We start from the raw sequence: 21,282 nt of genomic DNA on the forward strand, positions 1-21,282 counted from the left end.
ATATATATAAAGCTAATATATATTAATGCTGCATTTGTGGAACATATGAAAGGTTTGGATGCTACATTGAAAACAGAGATTACCTCTTACTCGGATGGACAGCAAACAGCAAGGAACATGGAAGAAGAAGAAGAATCACTTTATTGTTATTGACAGTATATATATTTTTACATACACACACTGAATTTGTCTTCTGCATTTGACCCATCCTTAGTTGAACACACACATGCATGCAACACCCAGCAAATTACATGTAGTGAAACACACAGAAGTAGTGGGGCTGCATGAAGCATCCAGGGAGCAAACTCTCTTAATTATATTCACAGGGGGGATTTTTCACATTAATCACTCCACCACACCATAATTTTTCCTGCCCGTCCAGTGGTGGAATTGAACCAGCGATCACAAGCCACTTCTCCAACCTCTAGGCCACAGCTGCATACATGGATGACTCTATGTCTATGATTAATAATTGAAGGACATTTCTGATTGAACATACATACATACATAGCAATTCAAAGCTTTCAAGGGACAGTTAATAACGAATTCTGTGGATTTTTCCTGATCATTTTTTGCATGCTTAGTATGGGCACACACATATTATGACTGTTCAATGTGCCATTGCTACATAATTAAATACTACAGCATCAGCAGCAAACCACCATTATATACCCTCTCAATATTTAACATACGTTTTATTTGAAATTATCGTAATTCATCACAATGGTTTACTCTTTATGCTTCCTTTAAATATAGATTATTTTCTGATAGCAAAACTCAGATCTCCGGCGGTAATGGAAGCAGCCCTTCTAACATTGAGATAAATGGGCTTCAATGTATTCCAACGGGGCGCCCCTCCTGGCCAATCAGGGTGTCTGCAGCAGCTTCGACACCACCCCCCAGCGGCCGCACAGGCGCACTGAGCTTCCAACTGCCATTTTGTGGCAGAGGCTACTCTGCTAAAGCGGGAGAAGGATTAAAACAAATAGCGAAGAAGCCTTCATTTCTTACTAGCCTGTTAAACTTTGTAATATAGACTCTCTGCTTTCGACTAAGTTAAACGGGAAGGGAAACGCACTAAAAAGAGGTAAAGTATCAGTACTTTTCTGATAAGGGGGAGTTTGCAGGATCTTTAATCGGCCTCTAGGTGTCACGATGGGGCTCAGGGTCCGGGCAGCTTGTCGGAGAGTGTTTGTCTCCCTCTATCGTTATTGAAAAAGTCGTCAAAATACGTTTAAATAACCGAAGTTCTGATAAATGTATACACATCCCGCTATATTTTACATGTATCAATGAAAATATCATCAAGTACAAGTTACGAGTACTTCGACGATTTGGTGGGAGAGTTTAGGCCAAGGCGTCCATTTTCTCTCTTCTTTGTTTCCCGTCTTCTATGGTCTTTACAGCCTTGACGACATGGAAACTGGCGGGTTTAACTTATTGCTAACGTTAGCTTCTTTGCATTAATACAACGTTACGCCGAGGGTAACACAAAGATTCCTCCACCCACGGTAACATTACTATGGGACTGCAAACAGTTGAATCGCTTTTCAGTTATCCAAGTGATCTTGCTTTGAGTGTTAGTTTGCGTTTTAACGTCAGACTATACCTTTGAAGAAACTGATGTAGAAACCGATGTTAGCAGCAGTTAAGGCTAGCTCACAGTTAGGGCCCTTATCCACCCAGTGCTGTTAGCATTATGAAAAGTGTCGAAAGCGTCTCTGGAAGTAACTGGAACAAACGTCGTTTTTAGTCGTTCACTTAACTGAATTGGTAGTTGCTGCATATGCGATTATTTAAATCAAAGTCAGTTCAGTTAGCTTTCCAAGTAGCGAAATACATACACATAAACTGTAAGGACAGCCAGTGCGGAAAAGAGAATGACGAGGCATTTACAGCAAAACGATCCTCGGCGATCGGTGGCCGCTGATTGACTGATACCAGACATACAATTTGTGCTCTCCCAAAATCAGTCATCTTCTATTGTCGGATACAGCATTTCTCTTCTTTTCTGCCAGAACGCCGTGGTCGCAATTGGCAGATGTTGCACCCGTCGCCGCTTGCCTCTTATTCTAAGCCCACCTAGAGCATCATAGCCACAGATATATATTATAGCAGAGAGCTCCCTCTACGATTCGGCTTGGAGAGCTACAAAAATACCGCTATATAAGTGCTGCGCAGACAGGCGACAGGTGCCCGGCTTGGAGCTCAGTATCACTGCTACGTTGTGGTAAATTTGTCGTGCCCGAAGTCAAAGGATCTTCGAAGGCCTTTACTAAAGCCCCTGTAGCTTCCACACATTTAGCAATATGAAAACATGTGGACATGGGAACCTGAAAACAAACAGATGTTAGGTATCTCCACTGTCATGTCTATGTAGCTGTTACGCGCGTTGTCAGTAATGATGTATACAGTTTACGTTTAACAAGTTGTATTCAGTTTGTTGAAGTGCAACTCTTTAGTTTTTAAATTGAGTTGAGTGACTCATTGACCCTTTCATCTAAAGTGCAAGCACCCAAAATCCATATCAACTAGTTTGGTTGTTAATGTAAATTGCCACATCGTCCAAAATGCAAGTAATGATGCTTTAACTAGTAATTGACAGAATGACAAAGGGCTCAATCGCTCTTTGACTAAATATTCAAATAGTTATACTCAGTGACCTACACAGTTTTCAGATCTAGTTTAATTTTTGGAACAGGGTGAGTGTGTGGCATTTCAGCATGAACCAAAACCCCCCAGTGTAGTTGTCTCTGGATTCCACGGGGTTTGAGTTTGTGAAATGTTCAGAAGTTTGGCCTCTGAATGTGTCACCAGTTGTATACCTGTGAGAAAAAGCAGTTATGCACTGCTTCTCCAAACACGCGTCTGAGTGCAGATCCAAAGCGGCCACAGCGGTACCTGATTTTTGAGGCAGACAGGAGTGGGTGGGGCTGGTAATTCATCTTCATATACTATAAGTGTTTTGTTTAAGTTTTTGCTGTTTTCTGCTTATGCTAGTAAATATCTTTCATATATCTTTCAACCGAAAAGCCTACCGTTAAATATCTTTTAGTTTTAAGAAGAACATTTTCAAAATAAGATAATCCTTTATTAGTCCCATAACTGGGAAACTGCAGTATTACAGCAGCAAACAGGATATAGCGAGTGCAAAGCATGCAAGGATAAGGGAAGGATGTGCATTCAAAAAGAATAAATACAAAGGAAACAGGTACCTGCAGCTGTACACAGAACAGAAAAGAAAAAGACTGTTTACACTAGAAAATAGTTAAAATAGTCATTATTGTCAAGAGTTAGTCAGTCGCACTTACATAATTAAGGCAACAGGAATAAATATTCATATGTGTGTGTGTGTATTATATTGTATTTATTTATTTATTCTCATTCCCCCGAAGGACTAACCATGGTCCTTGCTTGTGAAGATGTTTGTAATTTTACAGCATTTAGCAGAGCTTTCTTGCTGGCCATTACTTCATTTCTGAGATGCCACATGCCCCACTTTCTGAGCCTGTTTTCAGTTGTTCACCAAACCATTTCTGTTTCTCTTTATTTTTGTAACCTCTCTGTTGATATGGGTTGTACAAATCATTTGTACCATTCACAAACTTTTCATGAAAACTGTTGCACAGGTCTACAAAGGATTATTTTTATTGACCCTCATTAAAGACCATCTTTTGCCATCACTTTGTTAGATCTATATCTTGAACATAGATTTAGGGTAACAACCAAGAGAAATCTTGCTTGGCATAAAGCACCTGTAACTTAAACAGTTGTGCATATCAAGGAAGATGTGAATGCAGAGTATTTTGAAAGACTATGAGGAATCCCTTGAACTGTTTAATCTAATGCCCGGCTACATGTGGGTCACAGAACCTCTTGTTTTTCATTTTGGCGCCCATGTTAACAGCTTGTGTGAGCAGCAGGGCATTTTTTTCCACATCATATGCTCTGTTCCCAACAGAAACAGAGCTTAAAATGATCTGCATGTGGTCATACTGTCATTATACCTGTGTTTCACTGCACGGTCAATGTCTTTTACCTGCAAAATATGCAGCCGCTAGGAAAGAAGTCATCAGGTGAAGGGCATTCTCTCGTTCTCTCTCTCTCTCTCTCTCTGCTTTTGTTAAGCTCTGTGAAAGAATGCTTAGTTGAGCCTAACTACAAGCTGCCATGGTCGTGGACAGCAACTACCAACAGTGGAGAAGATGACTGCAGAAAGAGCAGTGGTTTAGGAACCCAGCCATCACACAGTGCTCGTGCAGCTTGTATGGCCCTGGGCATGTGTGATCCTCTGTATTAACCCTTTTCACCGCTTCACTTAATATCATTTGGTTGTGATAGTATACTCAAGAGAGCTGTCGTGTTCTCAGCTGCAAAGCAAGAATTATAAAGCAACAGGAGAGGAGCTGTCCTGGAAGCATGTAGTAAAAGAATGAATGCATTAGTCTATCACCTTGTGATGATGTATTCCCCTCCCCTCTTACAGGTTTGCAGTCAGGTAGCTGCCAAAACCTCAGGTGAGCACAAGTGTCTTTAACAGCAGCTGACATTGTCAGAAATGTTTAGGCTGTTAAACTCAAAATGTCCGTATGTGAAAGAGATTTCTAAGTGCACTTTTGTAACATGGCCCCCTTCCTTCCTTCCTTCCTTCAGCCTGGCAGGGACAGTGAGGTAGAAGGCATTTGATTCAGCAAAGCTCAGGGTTTTCAGCAGCAAAGCAAAGGAGAGATCACCTGTATCATAATCGTGCAGCCCACTCTACAAAAACTCATGAAACCAGTCAATTTATTGTTGCTTCTCCAGGTAACACTAATAGAGTTAAGTGCCAGCAGTTTTACGACAATGGGTTATTTGAAATGCGTCAAAGTTTCTGCTGATATTTCCTCGAACATTCCCTTTTTGCCAAAACTGTAGGTCAAAACTCAGTGCTGAACTCTGTACAGGAAGCACAGATAACCAAAGATGCAGAGAGTCAAAGTAGTGGAACATAGAGCAGAACTAAGCTGTGGTAGATTCAATCTTATGCAAATTGAGCATGTGTAGAAGTTGTACTGGTGTGTAACTTCTGAGCTTTCCAACAAGCATAAACCATTCTCAGCATTGGGACTCAACATGGTCCTGTTACTTTCACATGATTACTTGCTCACAATATATTCTCGTTTTTTTGACAATTCCTGGATTTCTTCCTATAAACAAACTTTAATTTTAAACAGAACCACAGACAGTTAAACATAGAAGGATGTTTATGATCATGATTATATCTACAACCCAGATTCCAGGAAGTTGGCAACCTATCTAAAAGATAAACAAAACAGAATGTGATCATTTGCTAATCCTTTTTAAGATGCTCAATTGAAAATTGTACAAAGACAGTGTGTTTTAAGTTGTGCCTCATCAGCTTTTTTGGTTTTTGTAAATAACTGAATTCGATACCATACCGAAACTTTACACCAGTTTTTCATTGTCCTGCTGGTTTTTGAAGACTCTAATCAGACTGCTGAGTTGAAGGGAAAATATGCATATTCTTTCATGGTTTAAGACTGACCACTGCTGTCATAAAGCAAATGTGACTCCAGTGGATGGATTTAAAAACCAGGGACCGATTTAAAACACAGGTTTCCTTTATTTCAGTTCCTACCTAGCATGGACGGAGGGCCAACAGAGGGTGTAGGGGTGGTGGAGGTCCCTGCCAAAGACTTTCCCTCCATCCAGGCCGTTCACAGTCAGGATACTATGGTGGCTGACCTCCTCCAGCAGGCTGCAGAGGCTGGGGGCGTGGTGGAGGGGCAAGCTGGAGTCGTGCTGGAACAAGGTTTTTATTAATTGTGTAGAAGAGTTTAAGTTTGGGCAATATATGAAAAATGGATTACTGAGAATCTACACAGACATATTCTCTTACTAATTTTACATGAAAGTGTCCCACAGTCTATGTGAAAAGAGCACATAGCTGAGATTTCCATTGTAAGTAGTTTTTGTGGAGAATGTGGTCAGCTGTCTTATTCCTGGCAATCTTGTGTTTCAGGTCATGGAGAAGGATTGGTAGCAGCCACCCAGGCCCAGCAGCAGCTGATGGAAGCTGGGGTGGGGGTTAGTGTGGAAGGTGGAGCAGGGGTTGAAATGATGGTTATGGACTCGCTGGATCCCACCCTGCTGCAGATGAAGACTGAGGTAAGCTTATTGTTAAGAGCTTTGATGTGACATGGTAGTTGCCAAGGTCTGTTCGTATAGGAATGTTTTATTTGGGCTGCCTTGTCGAAATGATGTCAGCTAGAGCTGAGGGCACCTAACATGCCGGACAGAGTGTGTTGCCTTTCTACAGATTTCATTTAACAGCCTTTTAAAAGGAAGTTGAATTCCAGGTGATCGATGCTGCAGTGGGGGGATCATCAGCGACAGTGGGAGTTGTTGGAGGAGTAGCAGGTGCTCCTCACCAAGCAACTGTGACAACAGTGGATCAGACTCAAATAATCACACTACAGGTAGGTTATGTTTTCATATTTTTGCATTCTCAAGTGATTTAATCTTTTATCCTTGGTTGGCGGGACAGCTGGATCCACAAGCTGCCTGTTAACCTTTGTGAAGTTACGTTCTCAGAGGGGCTGTATGCACTCCTAGGTCTAAGTATATACTCCATGGATTCTCTAGATTTCTCTGGGCTCTGGAAACAGATCTGTCTCTGTCTCTGTCCTCAGGTGGTAAACATGGAGGAACAGGCAGCCCTGGGTCTGGGGGAGCTCCAGCTGGTTCAAGTGCCTGTTTCTGCCTCCACTGTGGAAGCTCTGCAGCAAGGCACCTTTGCAGACACCACTGCTATGCCAAAGGATGGTGACCCAGTCATCTGCCACACCCTGCCACTACCTGAGGGCTTTCAGGTACACAAACAGACGTGCTCACGGATCAGGCTTTAGCTCACACAAGACAACACTAATTGCGTGAACGCATTTGAAAGAATCTCTTGCCACTTCTAGGCCACTGGCAGAAATGCACTTCATGAAGTTGTTCACTTTTATCATAAAGTTTCAGTCACTATACTAAGAAACATTATTGGAATCTTTTTAGATCAAACCTAGAAACATTCTGTAAGGCTTCCCACAAAGGTTCAATATGGGTTAATGCCTTCATATTGAGTCTGCAGGCCACAGTCGTGCAAGGTAAAAAGGATTAACTCCCCTTTCTGCCTTCTAAGAACTCTGTGATAGATTTGTTCTTCATTTATCATCTCTAATGCGCAGAGAAAATAAAGTCAGGTAAATAAACACATAACACAACATTTTAAGTTGCTGAGGAGATTCTGCTCGTGTCATCATTTTGAAAAATGGTTTCGTTATCCCTGTGGGGCAGCAGACATGGGTTAAAACTCCTCATACAATCACTGTGAATACTATACCAACAGTCTTTGTGAATATGTTTAAGTCTGCTTCAGAGAGGAATGAGTTCACTTTGACTGCTCTTCCGACATGCCTGCTTCACTTTTTTTAGCATTTGAGAACAAAAACACCTGAGCCTTACTTTTGTCTTGAGAAGCAGCAGCGTCCTTTATTCACTGCCAAACAATAACAGTTACACTCGCTGCACTGCTCTCCTGTCGGTGGTGTGCAGTGTTTCTATGCCACCTTTTTGTACCAGCTCAGGTTGCTTAAAACATTTATTGAGGAGATACCAATAGGACTACCAGGTGCTTTCCACTGTAGAGTAAGAAGAAAGGGTGATCGGATCATTTGCCATGCAGGTTCTGTACACTGATCTTTGTTAATGATAGACAAAGAGTTAGAAAGTTGACGCTTACCAAAACTGTGTATTTGTTATTTATTATTTTCTGTGTATAACTGTCAGTCGCACACAAATCATTTTTATTTTTTGGAAAGACTCTAATTTTCACTCTCATGTAAAAGAAAAATATAGAATACATTTCCATAAAGGAGAGTAGCACTGCAAAATTAGCAGGCTGAGATGGCCACAGTAGGGTAAAGATAGACACTTAGACACTTTCATGATTCATTAAAGGTACAGTCTGTTGAAATCTGCCCTGATACTGATCCTTTGGCTCTTCCAATCTTAATAAGAAGAAGAACAACAACAACAGTAATGACAACAATAATAATACTAATAATTGGAAGAAGAAGAATGTTTTGCACTTCACCTTTTGTCTATAGTCTTAAATGGACTAAACAATTAATTTGATTGCATTTGATATGTAGGTCGTTAAGGTTGGTGCTAACGGGGAGGTAGAGACGGTGGAACAGGAAGAAGAGGGAGGAGAAGCCCACCCTGAAGAGGAGGAAGATGAAGAGGTGGGGAACCAGCTGCTGGAAGAAGGGGAGGATGAACCCATTCAGCCACCAAATGATGACCCAAACTGGTCTAAAGACCCAGACTATCAGCCCCCATCTGCAGCCATCAAGAAGACCAAAAAGGCAAGATAGTTGTGTCGCATCAGTCTCTTTGTTAATGGGGACGGGAGATGGTTCCCTGCAATTGAAGTACATTTGTACAACAGATTGTCCTCAGCAGACGATAAGGTCTAATAGGTCTTTCTGTTTTTTTTCAGGGTAAAAAGAGTCGTCTGCGCTATGCTGAAGGAGATAAGGACATGGATGTAAGCGTCTATGACTTTGAAGAGGAACAGCAGGAAGGCCTTCTGTCTGAGGTCAATGCTGAGAAAGTGGTGGGCAACATGAAACCACCTAAACCCACCAAGATCAAGAAGAAAGGTGAGACACAACTGTCTGCTGGACTGGGGACATGATAGGACACATGACACATCAGTGCATGTTTGTGATATTTAATTTGGATTTTCTCTTCAAAGTTAGTTTGGCTTATTTGGCTGTTTTACTGTATAGTAAGTGACAAGCTGTCATGTAGCCAAGTTAGCACAAATTAATTGCGAGGTCAGTTTTCACAGCACACACTACTTTCCCATGTGGTACGTTTGCTTGGATCCCCTTTTAATACTGTATCACAGCAGATGTCCTTCTTAGGGTCTACATGAGAATGTCCTACACAGTGACAGTACAAATTACCAACCTGACAAATCAAACAACAAAATGACAATAGCAAAACAACATTCAGCATCACTTATATGGTATTCTTGCATTGTATGTTCAGTTTAACGTTGCGTACGCCATTGGTTACAGTAGAAGACACAGATAAACTTGGCATTGTTAGCAGTTTTTACTGTTACCATTATTTTATTGCACGGTATATGTGATACACATTTTTTCCCACATTAACATAGATGGTGTCTTTTTCTCAATATGTCATGCTGTCTAGGGAGTGAATTCCATTCCCACATTGTTCGATATATGAAGACAGAAGAGTACAAATTACCTTGATTCGTTTCTGTGCAGAGTTTGCTGTGCTTATAGACTGTTTACTGTTTACACTAAAAGGCAGTGTAGCTTACCATATCAGCATGTTGATTATTTTGCTCTGAGTCACTGTTGAATATCGCAATTATTTTTTTCCAAAAATAATAATTTCACGCAAATTGTAACTGAAGACTAACAATCAGTTACTGAAGTTTTGTGTTTTCCAGCTTCAATTAAAAAAAATAAAATCCTGGGACACTATATACAGAATGTTATCATTTGCCAGTTCTATTTGATGTATACTGAATGGAAAACAGTACAAAAACAAGTTGGGACAAAAGCAACAAAAGACTGATACATTTGTAGAATGTTCAAAACACACCTGTTTGAAACTTTGCACAGGTAACCAGGTTCATTGGTAACAGGTGAGAGGATCATGATTGGGTATGAAAGGGGCATCCTCAAAAGGCTCGACTGTTCAGCAGCAGGGACTTTGTGATGTTCACTATGTTGTTTTATAACACTGAGGACGGTGACTGTGCAATTGTGATATAAACGCTGTTAGTGAATGTGAGGGCTGTTCATGTCTTTGTTGTGTGTTAGGGGTGAAGAAGACGTTTCAGTGTGAACTGTGTAGCTACACATGTCCTCGACGCTCCAACCTGGACAGACACATGAAGAGCCACACTGATGAGAGACCTCACAAATGTCACCTGTGTGGAAGAGCCTTCAGGACTGTCACGCTGCTAAGAAACCATCTCAATACACACACAGGTATCCGCTAACACACACCTTTACAGAAATGTTGAAAAATATAGGATACGTAAGGATGATTTTTATACATATATGGCGTGCCAGGATAGTTTAAACATGTCGTCTTTTTTATTTATTCAGGGACTCGTCCACACAAGTGCACAGACTGTGATATGGCGTTTGTGACTAGTGGAGAGCTGGTTCGTCATCGCCGTTACAAACACACACACGAAAAACCCTTCAAATGCTCCATGTGTGACTATGCCAGTGTGGAGGTAAGACAGTGTACTGTATTCTTGAAGTTTTAGTGTAATGTATTACATTTGCTACACTAATTCCCATCCACATCTACTTATTCAAAAACAGCAAGGAAGTTCACAATTCTGTAACCAGCAATACAAAGAATACATTCAAGAATCCAAAATGTTCTCTGATTGCACATCTGTATAATGGCAGTTTTTGTTGTAGTGTTCTGATAAGTGACTATGGACCTGTTCAGACCTGGTACTAATATACGTCCTGAGTCATCCAATCACAAATGGAGTGCTCTAAGTACAGGTCTGAATGAACCCAAGACACATTGAGGACATATTTGAAATCCGGTCCCTCAGTCCACTCAGAGGTGGTCTGGTCCCCATTTGAACACATTCTTACAGCAGTGTGTACTCATCTGTCATCCAGAATAGAACGAAAAAGAAAGCCACAACAAAGTCAAAAGTCATAGACAGACAAGATTTCAGGTTCAGATTTGCTCTCTTCCTTCCTAAGATAGGCAGCAGATGATTGTGAACATGTTGTCTGTTTCAGCTGATTTCACCATGGAACTCGTAACCACAATATGAAGCCTCCTTTAAAAAGGATGCAGTTTTTTGAGTTGCTGAACCAGGAGGAACTCAATAAACTTCACTACAAACTTTCACTTGGGACAAACAGTGATACTCGGTCTGAATGTGTGCTCTGTGTGTTTGTGTATGTGCGTTGTGTAGGTGAGCAAACTAAAACGTCACATTCGCTCCCACACCGGCGAGCGTCCATTCCAGTGCAGTCTCTGCAGCTATGCCAGCAGAGACACATACAAGCTGAAGAGACACATGAGGACACACTCAGGTAAAACTGATACCTTTACTGCCTCTCTATATCTATAAAGCAGTGAAGGAGGACAAAGTGGCATATGTCAATTTACAGAGATACAGAACTAGTATCATTATTTTAGTTAACATTAGTATTATAAAGAAGTCATTTGACCTTTTGCTAAACCCCTCCCCATTATCAATGACAAAACTATCATTTTCACTTTTATTAAGTGTAATTAGGCTATAATGATATATTTAGTATGGTTCAAGTCTATCAGTTTGCACTATTTCATACTTTGTTTTCATACTTTCTAACCAATTGAACCCTCTTAGGATTCTTTTGTATTCTGTCATTGTTACTGTATTGTTAGATTTAAAATGCTAATGTAAAAGCAAATGAACCTGTAAATGTCCTCAATCCTCCTCGCAGGAGAGAAACCTTATGAGTGTTACATCTGCCATGCCCGATTCACCCAGAGTGGAACCATGAAGATGCACATTCTGCAGAAACACACAGAGAATGTGGCCAAATTCCACTGTCCACACTGCGACACAGTCATAGCACGCAAAAGTGACCTGGGTAATACACACACACAGTGGAAACTTACCAGAGAGACAAGAGAGTTTACATTGCGTCGTTGTTTCAGTCCCCTAATTTTTCCTCTCTGTGAATCTGCAGGTGTCCATCTTCGTAAACAGCACTCGTTTATTGAGACTGGAAAGAAGTGTCGTTACTGCGATGCTGTGTTCCATGAACGCTACGCTCTGATCCAGCATCAGAAGTCGCATAAGAATGAGAAGAGGTTCAAATGTGACATGTGTGACTACTGCTGCCGCCAGGTGTGTCTTCAAAAATATCTTTGTGAAAGACTGTACATACTTTGACAGCAAAAATTAATGTATTCAATTAAGTTTGATTAATTAATGGATTAAAGTGGTGGGCCAACTGACTGATGGATTGACATTGCAGTTCATAGGATCTTGCTGCTGCTATGGCTAAAACAAAATTTGGAATAGATGTATAGAATAGTCTATGTAATTGTGATTTTTAACTGTGTCCAGGAGCGCCACATGGTGATGCATCGCCGAACCCACACTGGAGAGAAACCATATGCCTGCAGCCAGTGTGAAAAGACATTCAGACAGAAGCAGCTGCTGGATATGCACTTCAAACGCTACCATGACCCCAACTTTGTCCCCACTGCCTTTGTCTGCCCTAAATGTAGCAAGACCTTCACTCGCAGGGTAAGGACACTTGGCTTTGTAGCTGCCACAGGCCTGAAGTCATCTCGTGGGTGCTTCGAAAAGGGCTAATAACTTAGAAAAGTCAACAGACTAACAGGTGTGCTCTTGTAGAACACCATGGCTCGACACGCTGAGAACTGCGGTGGTGAGGTGGAGGATGCTGAGAATGGAGCTCCAGCCCCGAAGAAAGGCAGGAGAGGAAGAAAGAGGAAGATGAGGAGCAGGAGAGATGAGGACGACAGCGGTGAGTATTTGAGATTGTATGCAAAAGTGGGCATGAGTCTGTGTTTGGTCAGCTGTGCTAAGTTCATCTGATGTCGGCCTTTGTTGCATTTCTATCATTCAGAGGACGATCATGCTGAACCTGATGAGGAGGACGAGGTCGAGGGTGAGGAAGAATCATCACTGTTACAGGAAGAAGAGGAGGCAGAAAGCATGGAACTAGACCAGGCTCCTGCCGCCATCCCGGTACCGGCTCCCGATGAGCCACCAGTCAAGAGGAAACGAGGCCGACCTCCAAAGAACGCCCCCAAGCCTGCAACACCCAGCAAGTCAGTCCGGGTGGCTGCCAAGGCGACTGCTTCTGGTGAGAACAATGGCAGGATTTATTAGACAAGATGATGATGTTGAAGAGGAAGAAGGATTTAGTCAGTCATAGTTAAATTGCTGAATGGAACTGCAGCTGATAATAATGACTGATGCACTTAAAGATTTAGGATTAGACTGGATGTGGTTTTACTGAGTTTTAGGTATTCAATATACCACAACTTCAATGAGCTACTGATTAACTGGATATATACAAACAAAAATGATTGCCAGCTTATCAGCCAATAGTTTTCAGAAAGATGAATGTATACAGGAATTGTTATTACATACACTGCTCACAAAAAGTTTGGGATATTTGACTTTTGGAATTTTCAGAATGCACCTAAAATGCACCTTTACAGGTGAACTTAATTGACCTTCTCTAAACTTTTGAATGCACATGTCCAACTGTTCAATGTCTCAATGTCAACAAGTGTCTGATCCATGAATCGACCATTAAATGTTCTGGTCCAATGACAGTTTGTATTTAAACAAGTCCTCTTCGTCATGCTGTTCACATTCTGACATCATCTGATTGACAGTACCTTGCGAGGCTTCAAATGCGATGTTCTCAGAGTGAAATTGCCACTGAGCTTAGAGTGTCACAGAGTGTCATCAGCTGGTTGCAACAGAAACACAGGGAGACTGGAAGAGTCACAGAAAGGCAGAAAAGTGGACGTCTTTGCTGATGACTACTTCATTGTGAACAGTGCCCTAGTGGAACTGGATGATGAATGCCACTCAACTCCAAGCATGTTTAAGGGAGGCGAGAGGCAACCGAGTGTCAAGTCAGAACATTCACAACCACTGACATCAGCATGGTCTGCGTGCTAGACGACCTGGAAGGGTACCTGACTGTACCACCAGGAACAGGCGTCATCGTCTTGCATGGTCGAGGGAGCATTTGCGCTGGACGAGGAACCAGTCTATTCACGTTGATCGGCCTTTGGAGGTGGTAGTGTTACAGTCTGGGCAGGTGTGTTTAGTCAATACGGAACTGCCCCACACCTTGTGAATGGTACTGTGACGAGCCAATACTACCTGAGTAACGTCATCGATCCGGTCATTGTGCCTCTGCATGAGCAACACAGGCCTGATTTCATCGACAGTACCCCAGCTCATCGAGGTTGCATCATCAGGGAACGGCTGCTGGAGGCTGGGGTACCTCAAATGAAGTGGCCTGCGCTTCCTCCAGACCTGAATCCCGTAGAAAACCTATGGGATCAGCTGAGTTATCATGTAGAGGGTCGTAACCCTGCACCCCGGAACCTCAATGACCTGAGGGCAGCCCTTCAAGAAATGTGGGATGCCATGCCTCAGCAGTCAATAAGTCGACTTGTGAACAGCATGAGAGGTCGTTGTCAAGCTGTAATTGATGGTCAAGGACACATGACAAGTTGTTGAGACGTTGACATTTTTGTTGTGGCATACCCACCACTGTTGCTTTTGTTTCGGTACATTATGTTGTATGTCAGTAATGAAGAAATTACCATTGCATCCTTCTACATAAATACCCTGCTTTTACGATATAGTGTCACTGTAGCAGGGGTTTGCAAGAAATCACAGTGATAATTTTTTAAATTTTTTTCTTGTAGTTCTGGCAAGGTTAACAAATAGAAACTGTACTGTCATGTGTCCACACACACTTACCGCAGGGTATACACATTGTGCCCAGCACGTACTGCAATTCATTCAAAAATTAAGTCATGACCCTTATTTTTGCTTTAGCTGGTATTGCCACTGTGTGTCGATAGATAGATAGATTCTTTATTGATCCCGAGGGAAATTCAAGCATCCAGTAGCACCAAGCTATTTAAGGAAGCATAAAAATAAACACCACAATTAATATGTAAGCAAATTTATCTTGAAAATGCTTAACAAAACATGACTGTAAAGGTTTCACTTACAAAGTAAATGTGTGCTCACTGTGTGAAATTACAGAATTATAACTAATCACCAGCGTACACATAAAGACCAAAGATAATGTTAGTTATTGTCTGCCAAGGCCACCTTCAGAAAATTACATTAGGCCATTCCTGTGGCAGGTGTCTTTGTTCCCAAAATCCCTGAATGCCGCAGTGAAGTATGTCTTTGTTTTTGTGTTTTGTAGCTGCTGCCATTATTCAGGTGGAGGATGAGAGCACTGGAGCAGTGGAGAACATTATAGTGAAGAAGGAGGATGGTGACGCCTCTGCAGCGACAAGCCTGGAGCAGGGAGTGGCCCTGACTGTGGAGGGGGTGGGGCTTGATGGGGAAGGGGTGGAGACTGTTGAGCTGGCTGTGAACGAGGAAACAGCGGCTGCTGCTGCTGCTGCCAACGGAGATCTGACACCGGAGATGATCCTCAGCATGATGGACCGGTGAACGTGACACATGTAGCCTGACTATGAATAAAATTGGCAAATACACATTAGCCACATCCATGTCCTTGGCCTTCCCATGTTGGCAGCCATTTTGCCTCTGCCGAAGTTGCTGCAAGAAATGTTGGCAGCAAAAACAACAAAGAAGAGAATCTGCATGTAAATACTTCCACACAGTAACTTCACATCCATATACATCAACCTGCACATTGGTGTTTGTAGGACACACACGCACACACACACTTAAATACGATATACCAGATCCCACTACGCATATTCTCACTCATACATCATATACAGATATCGTCCAGGCTAATCTCAGACTGCTCTTCAGTGCTTTTGGTTTTTTTGGGCTTTTTTTTCAGTTTGAATGTCTTCTTGATGAATTATTGTGTGTTGCTACTTGTTTCTACCCAAAGCCACATCCTGTCAGTCTCTACCCACACACACTGCAGTTAATGTTCAGCTCCTCTTTACGTTTGCTCTGCCAAAAGGAGACATTATGTGATCTATTTTCACTTTTCACTTTGATGTTCTGCTTGCTGTTCTTAAAACTATGCTGATTTTGCAAATTCCGAACCTTTGTATGTGTGTATATATAGATATAAATGTAGTTTTTTTCCATGAAACATAGTATATGGTACTTAAGTTTGCCTCTGAGATACCACTTGCCCTCAGTCATACGATCTGTAAATGTTCTGATTTTCCTGCTTGGTCTGTGTAAACACATGGTCCATGTTGTGGCGTTATTAGTTTACTGTCTGTACAAGGAGGCTTTTGTTATAGGATCTAATGAAAAAGGATTCTTTATACATGAGCAAATGGGCTGAGGAAGATACAGTCATCTGGTTTTCAGCTTTCTAGTTCACGTTGTCATCACCCAACCTTGTTCAAATGGAAACAAGCCCTCAGTCAGCTGATGCTGCCGATTTAAGTTTTTTTTTCTTTCTCATTACCTGTCATTGATGGAAGGTTTGTTGCTCTTCCCTCCTGTTCCACAGTCTGCAGGAGGAAGTAGATAATTTGCCATCACATCAACTGAACGACGCTTGCCTTCCTGATTTATTTGGTAAAATCTTGTACTATAGTTGTGATTTTAAACATTCCAAAGTCTTAAATTAACATGGAATTATGTTGATAAATTCGAATCATCTCACCTGAAGTAAACAGCAGTATCAGACATTTTTTTGCAAGGTAATACTGACCTTTCTTTATTTTTTCTTTAAGTGGGATCATTTTGTAGTTAATACTGTACTTGGAAAAGTTACTGAAGACCAGATTGTCGATCAGTGTGTCAGTTGGACCTCCCTGCCTCCATGCAGCCATCACATACATAATCAATGGTCAACTGAGGCAGGTGCTTTGAATGTAATCCATTTTAAACACTTTGCCTTTTGTGGACCTTTTTAATGGTTTTAAACAGCTCTTTTGAAGATGTGTTGGTTTAAAGGGACAACAAAGTTTTCATTTATTTGATAAACATGCCTGGTACTCCATTTCCTAAGTCTGTAAAGGTAATTTGCAAAATAACCTTGCCATCATGCTTTCCTTTCACAGATGAGTTCCTCTCAGCCGACTGCATTAAATTCTGAACCACTATGATTTTTCTGTCTATATCTTGCTGCTCATAGCCATGTTGTATCTGTTTTGATACTGTTTTACACATTTTATTTCTGTCCATTTTGTAATTGCCACTGCATTTCTTTGTGCTTTGGCCCAGTTCAGTAGTATGAAAGAAGCTTTGTGTCATTCTTTTCCCCTTTGACCCAAAGGTGAGAGGGTGTAAAGGTTTTTGAGTGTCAGCTGAAAGACAGAACTGTTTGGCACCCATCAACAGATTTGTACCGAATGAAGTCCAATGAGTAAATTGTATGTAATGACAAAAACGTCCGACTTGTTCTTTTTTAATTGACAGGTTCTCATACTGGTTTGAGAAGCGCTGCCTTTTTCTTGTTGTACTGGATTACTTATTTAGGTAGCCAAAATCAACTCTAGCCTAAAACCCCATTAGCCCAAGTTTTGCTGTTCCATTAGCTCTGAGCTTTCGTTGTCCATTTTCAGCTGATGCTAAGGTATGTCTTCAATCTTGCCTAGGCCAGTCACTCTAAATCATAGTAAACTCCCTGATTTTATTTATAAAAACACAAGTTGAGATGATTTGTTGTAGGACTGAATGAAACGGCTTGATATTTGACATGTAGTTTCTTAAATAATACAGAGAGAATGCATTAGGCTGTTTAGGACAGGCATTAATGGACATTTTAAAGGCTCAATTCAATTCAATTTCAATGTATTTTATTTATATAGCACCTTTTACAATCAAAATTGTCTCTAGATGCTTTCCAGAGACCCAGAGCCTGAACCCCTGAGCAAGCAGACAGTGGCAAGGAAAAACAAGGAAAAACTTCCTTTTAACAGGAAGAAACCTTGAGCAGGACCCGGCTTGCAAGGGAGAACTATCCTGCTGATAGTCGGCCGGGGGAAGAACAGGCAGACAGGACAGAGAGGATGAAAGAGAGAGAGAAACATATGCAATAAATATACATTACAAAGGACAGACATGATAGAATTGGAATTCTGAAGACTGTGTATTGTATGTAATTGTTTTATAGCTGATATGTTGTTTAAGTTAGTTATAATAGCACTACATAGAAGAACAACATGGGCAGATGTTGATAGTACAGTAGCTCCCTTTAAACATGTTCTAAAACTTGGAATAATAAATTGTATCTGATAAAAGTAAATCACAAAAAGTTAATTACCTATTTAAAATTACATCTTCACTCCACCGGGACAAAAACTGTCGGTGAGTATTAGCAGATGAATTTGAAGATGGTGCACACAGGTCATTCTGCATGGTGTGGCTCAGATGTGTGAAGGAACAGTTAGAAAACACAAATTTACCTTTATAAAATAAAGCAAAATAAAGTATTCTTGGAGGCCTCCAACTCAGATTAGATAGATTATCCATAATAATAATCCAATATGTGTAATACTGAGTATGTATAACACAACATATTGTTAGAGCACATTCTAAGCAGTGAATATTTTTTTTCTTTTTAGTACATGTTCAAGCTAAGCAAACCTCTATGGAGGAGATACACTACATTGCTGCTGTTACGTGAATGAAAGCTACTGCAGCATGGTTCTTTTTTTAAAGGACACTTTAGTGCCCCCTGGTGGTTAGAGTTCTTGCACTGGTTGCACTCATGTCACAGTATTGATTCATATTAAACACCACCTGTTTGTCATAGGGTTAAGGTTTGATTTTTTTTTATTATATATGAAATTGTTCAGTGTTATTCTCTTCTGCAGTTACGTTTGCCTGCATTTTCTCTTCACTGTAATCTCATTAAGCATTCAATATTTTGGGGTGTGTTTAAACGTCTTCAAAAGGTTTGAAGCTTGACTGTAAAAGTGCAGATTTCCTGATTGTGGTGGGAGGTTAAGGTTCCTCCTAACTCAGGCTTCTCTGCATTCAATACGATAATGACTCACAACATGGAACAGGATGTGTGTGTGTGTCTCATTTCATGAGCAAAAAATGTGCACACAATAAGCAAGAAAAGGTGATGTGTGTGTGTGTGTGTGTGTGTGTGTGTGCACGCCTACATGAGAGAAAAGAGCGAGACTCGGTTGTATGCAGATTTGTATCTATGAGAAAAAATTTTGGTGGTTGCTTGTGTGTGTGTGTGTGTGTGTGTGTCTCCACACCTTTAGTATCTTCGCCCTGCATTTTTTGATTTTTGCTGCCACACACACCAGCTCCTCAGTTCCACTGACTGTCTGTGGTCTCTACTCTTCAGCCAGCACTGGATGATTACAGATTTATTGTCTATTGACAGGATTTTTATAGTTTTTCTTTAAGTTTGGGCATAAGAGCTGGTATTTACGTTTACCCTATTTTTTTTTTCGTGTTGTTATGATGCAGTGGAAAATCAGTCAGTTTTTCTGCGTGGAAGTTTGATACCGCAGGAGCAATAGATGATCACCACTTGACTTTTGGGCATTTTTTTTCCATAAATACCAGTTATTCAAATCTACAGTATGGATTCTGTCTCTCAGAACTTGCAAGGTAAGACGAGGCAACTCCATCAACAACATCAGGGACATTTTGAAGGTATGAGAATAGAGCAATAGTTGTGGCAATAAGGAACAGCTTGTAAAGGACCATACTGCTATTTTTTGTATGTTTAACCTCAGATACTACAAATCAAATATATTTACACTCAAGTAACTAGTCTATTTAGGTACACCTGCTTAAAATAAATGGTTTTTTTTTTTCAGCAGCCCTATTATAAATCCTACTTTATGAAAGTGATAATGTTCAGTTTTTGTTCAAACTATTTTAGAACAGTTTTGATGTAGCTTTCTTCTCATTGTGGAGTGTAGTTTGTCATATTGTTCAGTTGTGTTCTATCCAGATGTGTTTTTAATATTTCAGCAACTCTTCATAGCACTTAAATGGAAAAGTTTTTGAAGCAGAGGGTGTGGTTGCAGATTGTAGAATATGTGTGTTAAAGAAGTCATGCTGCATTGTATGTATGATAACGAAGAGAGACAAAACCGTACTGAAGTCTGGCTTCACAGACATCAGGACCGTTCTGCAGAGTTAAGGCAAGCTTAGGTTTACTGTTACAAAGGTCAAATGCTCTCTCGTTTGAGTCGGTCGAGTCAAAGGTTTAGCCTGCACAGTAGAAGATAAAACTTCACAGCCTGTGGTTTGCAAAGAGAGCAGACGGACTTCAGAGACTGCAGCATTCTTTAAAATTGTTTTTCTGTCATTGCTTCAATCATGACTGATATTTGTTGCTAACATGGCCAGAAAAGTTAAGAAAGGAATGGCATGAGCAAAGTGTGTAAGAAATTTCACCTTCAACATACAGAAATACTTTGGTGCCGACTGGACTTTGTATGAAAATGTTGGTCAAAAACCAAAATATATTGAAAGGCCAGGAGAGTGCACGTGCACAGTCATGAGAACAACAAGCTGTGGAACATGTCTGGAGATTTAAACATTCGGCAAGAACTATTCCGTTTAGTTCCTGGCATGGAAATTAGATGCAGCCATCGACCAACTTGTTGCCTGGACTGAAAACCGGACAGTCACACTCCTGTAACTCCGATTCCAAGCTGATTCCGTTTTACGCAGGCGCATAAGCAGAGTGGCGCAGATGATAATACAGTCACAGACGCTAACATGTCTTTACCGTGAACGTCCTTCATTGTGAGTGAAGAAGGCACAAAGTTTGCAACTTGTAATATATACAAGGTAAACCATTGGAGAACTAGCACGAAAACGTTGGGAACAACAAACCTAAGCAGACACTTAAAACACCATCACCCAGCTGAACATGCCCAGTTTGAAGAAGCTAGCAAAGGAAAAGCAGCTAAAGCTAAAGCTAGCCAGAGCTCAGTGCCAGACACAAGCTAGCAGCTTCTCCTGTCTTTCCTTTGTAGGAGCAGTGAAAAGGCCAAAGCAACTATGAGGAAAACTGTGGAATTCATGGTCCTGTTCTTCATAGTTGGGAAAAGAGGCTTTAGAAGTTTGATAAATTACCTCAGCCCTGGTGAATTTATAAGCACATTGTAAGCATGCTACAATGATAAAAGTAAATAATTTGTTTTCTGTCTTCTCCAAATGCAGAGCACTTTATTTTGAAAGGAAATGTGACATTTAACAATTATTTTATTATGAAAGTCAAATTTTGCATTGAAGAAAAGTTGATTTTTGTTTGTATATGCTGTCAGTAATAGTTCTTAGAAAGAAAATCAGAATTGCCAAAAATCAGTATCAGCAGGACACACTTAGAAAAAGAAAGAAAACTCAGAAATTGGAATCGGCCAAGAAAATTCCATTTGTGTAAAATGTGATTGACAGTGCACTGAAAGAAGAAAAAGTTCACCATCGTGAGATTAAAAGTGTTTATGTGATCCTTCTGTGGTCTAACAGCTCCA

The 21,282-nt window shown here is 40.8% G+C and overlaps 2 protein-coding genes across 11 annotated transcripts in view; both read left to right on the plus strand.

The window, feature by feature from the left end:
* The first annotated feature begins 768 nt into the window (after positions 1-768).
* ctcf (CCCTC-binding factor (zinc finger protein)) lies at positions 769-17,210 on the plus strand. Of its 4 annotated transcripts, XM_046394781.1 has the most exons (18): positions 769-1,087; positions 4,487-4,517; positions 4,654-4,803; positions 5,632-5,812; positions 6,023-6,168; positions 6,360-6,479; positions 6,693-6,872; positions 8,199-8,414; positions 8,549-8,711; positions 9,912-10,082; positions 10,203-10,336; positions 11,048-11,168; positions 11,565-11,714; positions 11,814-11,974; positions 12,197-12,379; positions 12,491-12,623; positions 12,726-12,965; positions 15,075-17,210. In XM_046394781.1, exons 3-18 carry the CDS (start codon positions 4,771-4,773, stop codon positions 15,326-15,328), a joined length of 2,586 nt encoding a protein of 861 aa, XP_046250737.1. In that variant the 5' UTR covers positions 769-1,087; positions 4,487-4,517; positions 4,654-4,770; the 3' UTR covers positions 15,329-17,210. The 4 variants fall into 4 exon arrangements, with proteins under 4 accessions (XP_046250737.1, XP_046250739.1, XP_046250738.1 ...); XM_046394783.1 differs by lacking the exon at positions 4,654-4,803 and having other exon boundaries at positions 770-1,511; XM_046394782.1 differs by lacking the exon at positions 4,654-4,803 and having other exon boundaries at positions 770-1,087.
* Positions 17,211-18,922: 1,712 nt separating this feature from the next.
* Positions 18,923-21,282, plus strand: part of carmil2 (capping protein regulator and myosin 1 linker 2) — a 59,272-nt gene continuing 56,912 nt past the window's right edge. For 3 of the 7 annotated variants that reach the window (XM_046394764.1, XM_046394767.1, XM_046394765.1), the window contains exon 1: positions 18,924-19,399. In XM_046394764.1, the coding sequence (XP_046250720.1) occupies positions 19,372-19,399 (28 nt within the window). In that variant the 5' untranslated portion in view covers positions 18,924-19,371. Of the gene's footprint in view, positions 19,400-21,282 lie in introns of all 7 variants that reach the window. The other 4 variants (XM_046394768.1, XM_046394769.1, XM_046394770.1 and 1 more) reach the window with 2 other exon arrangements.

Source organism: Scatophagus argus, chromosome 7 (assembly GCF_020382885.2).
Source record: "Scatophagus argus isolate fScaArg1 chromosome 7, fScaArg1.pri, whole genome shotgun sequence".
In the NCBI taxonomy this organism is placed as follows: Eukaryota; Metazoa; Chordata; class Actinopteri; family Scatophagidae; genus Scatophagus; species Scatophagus argus.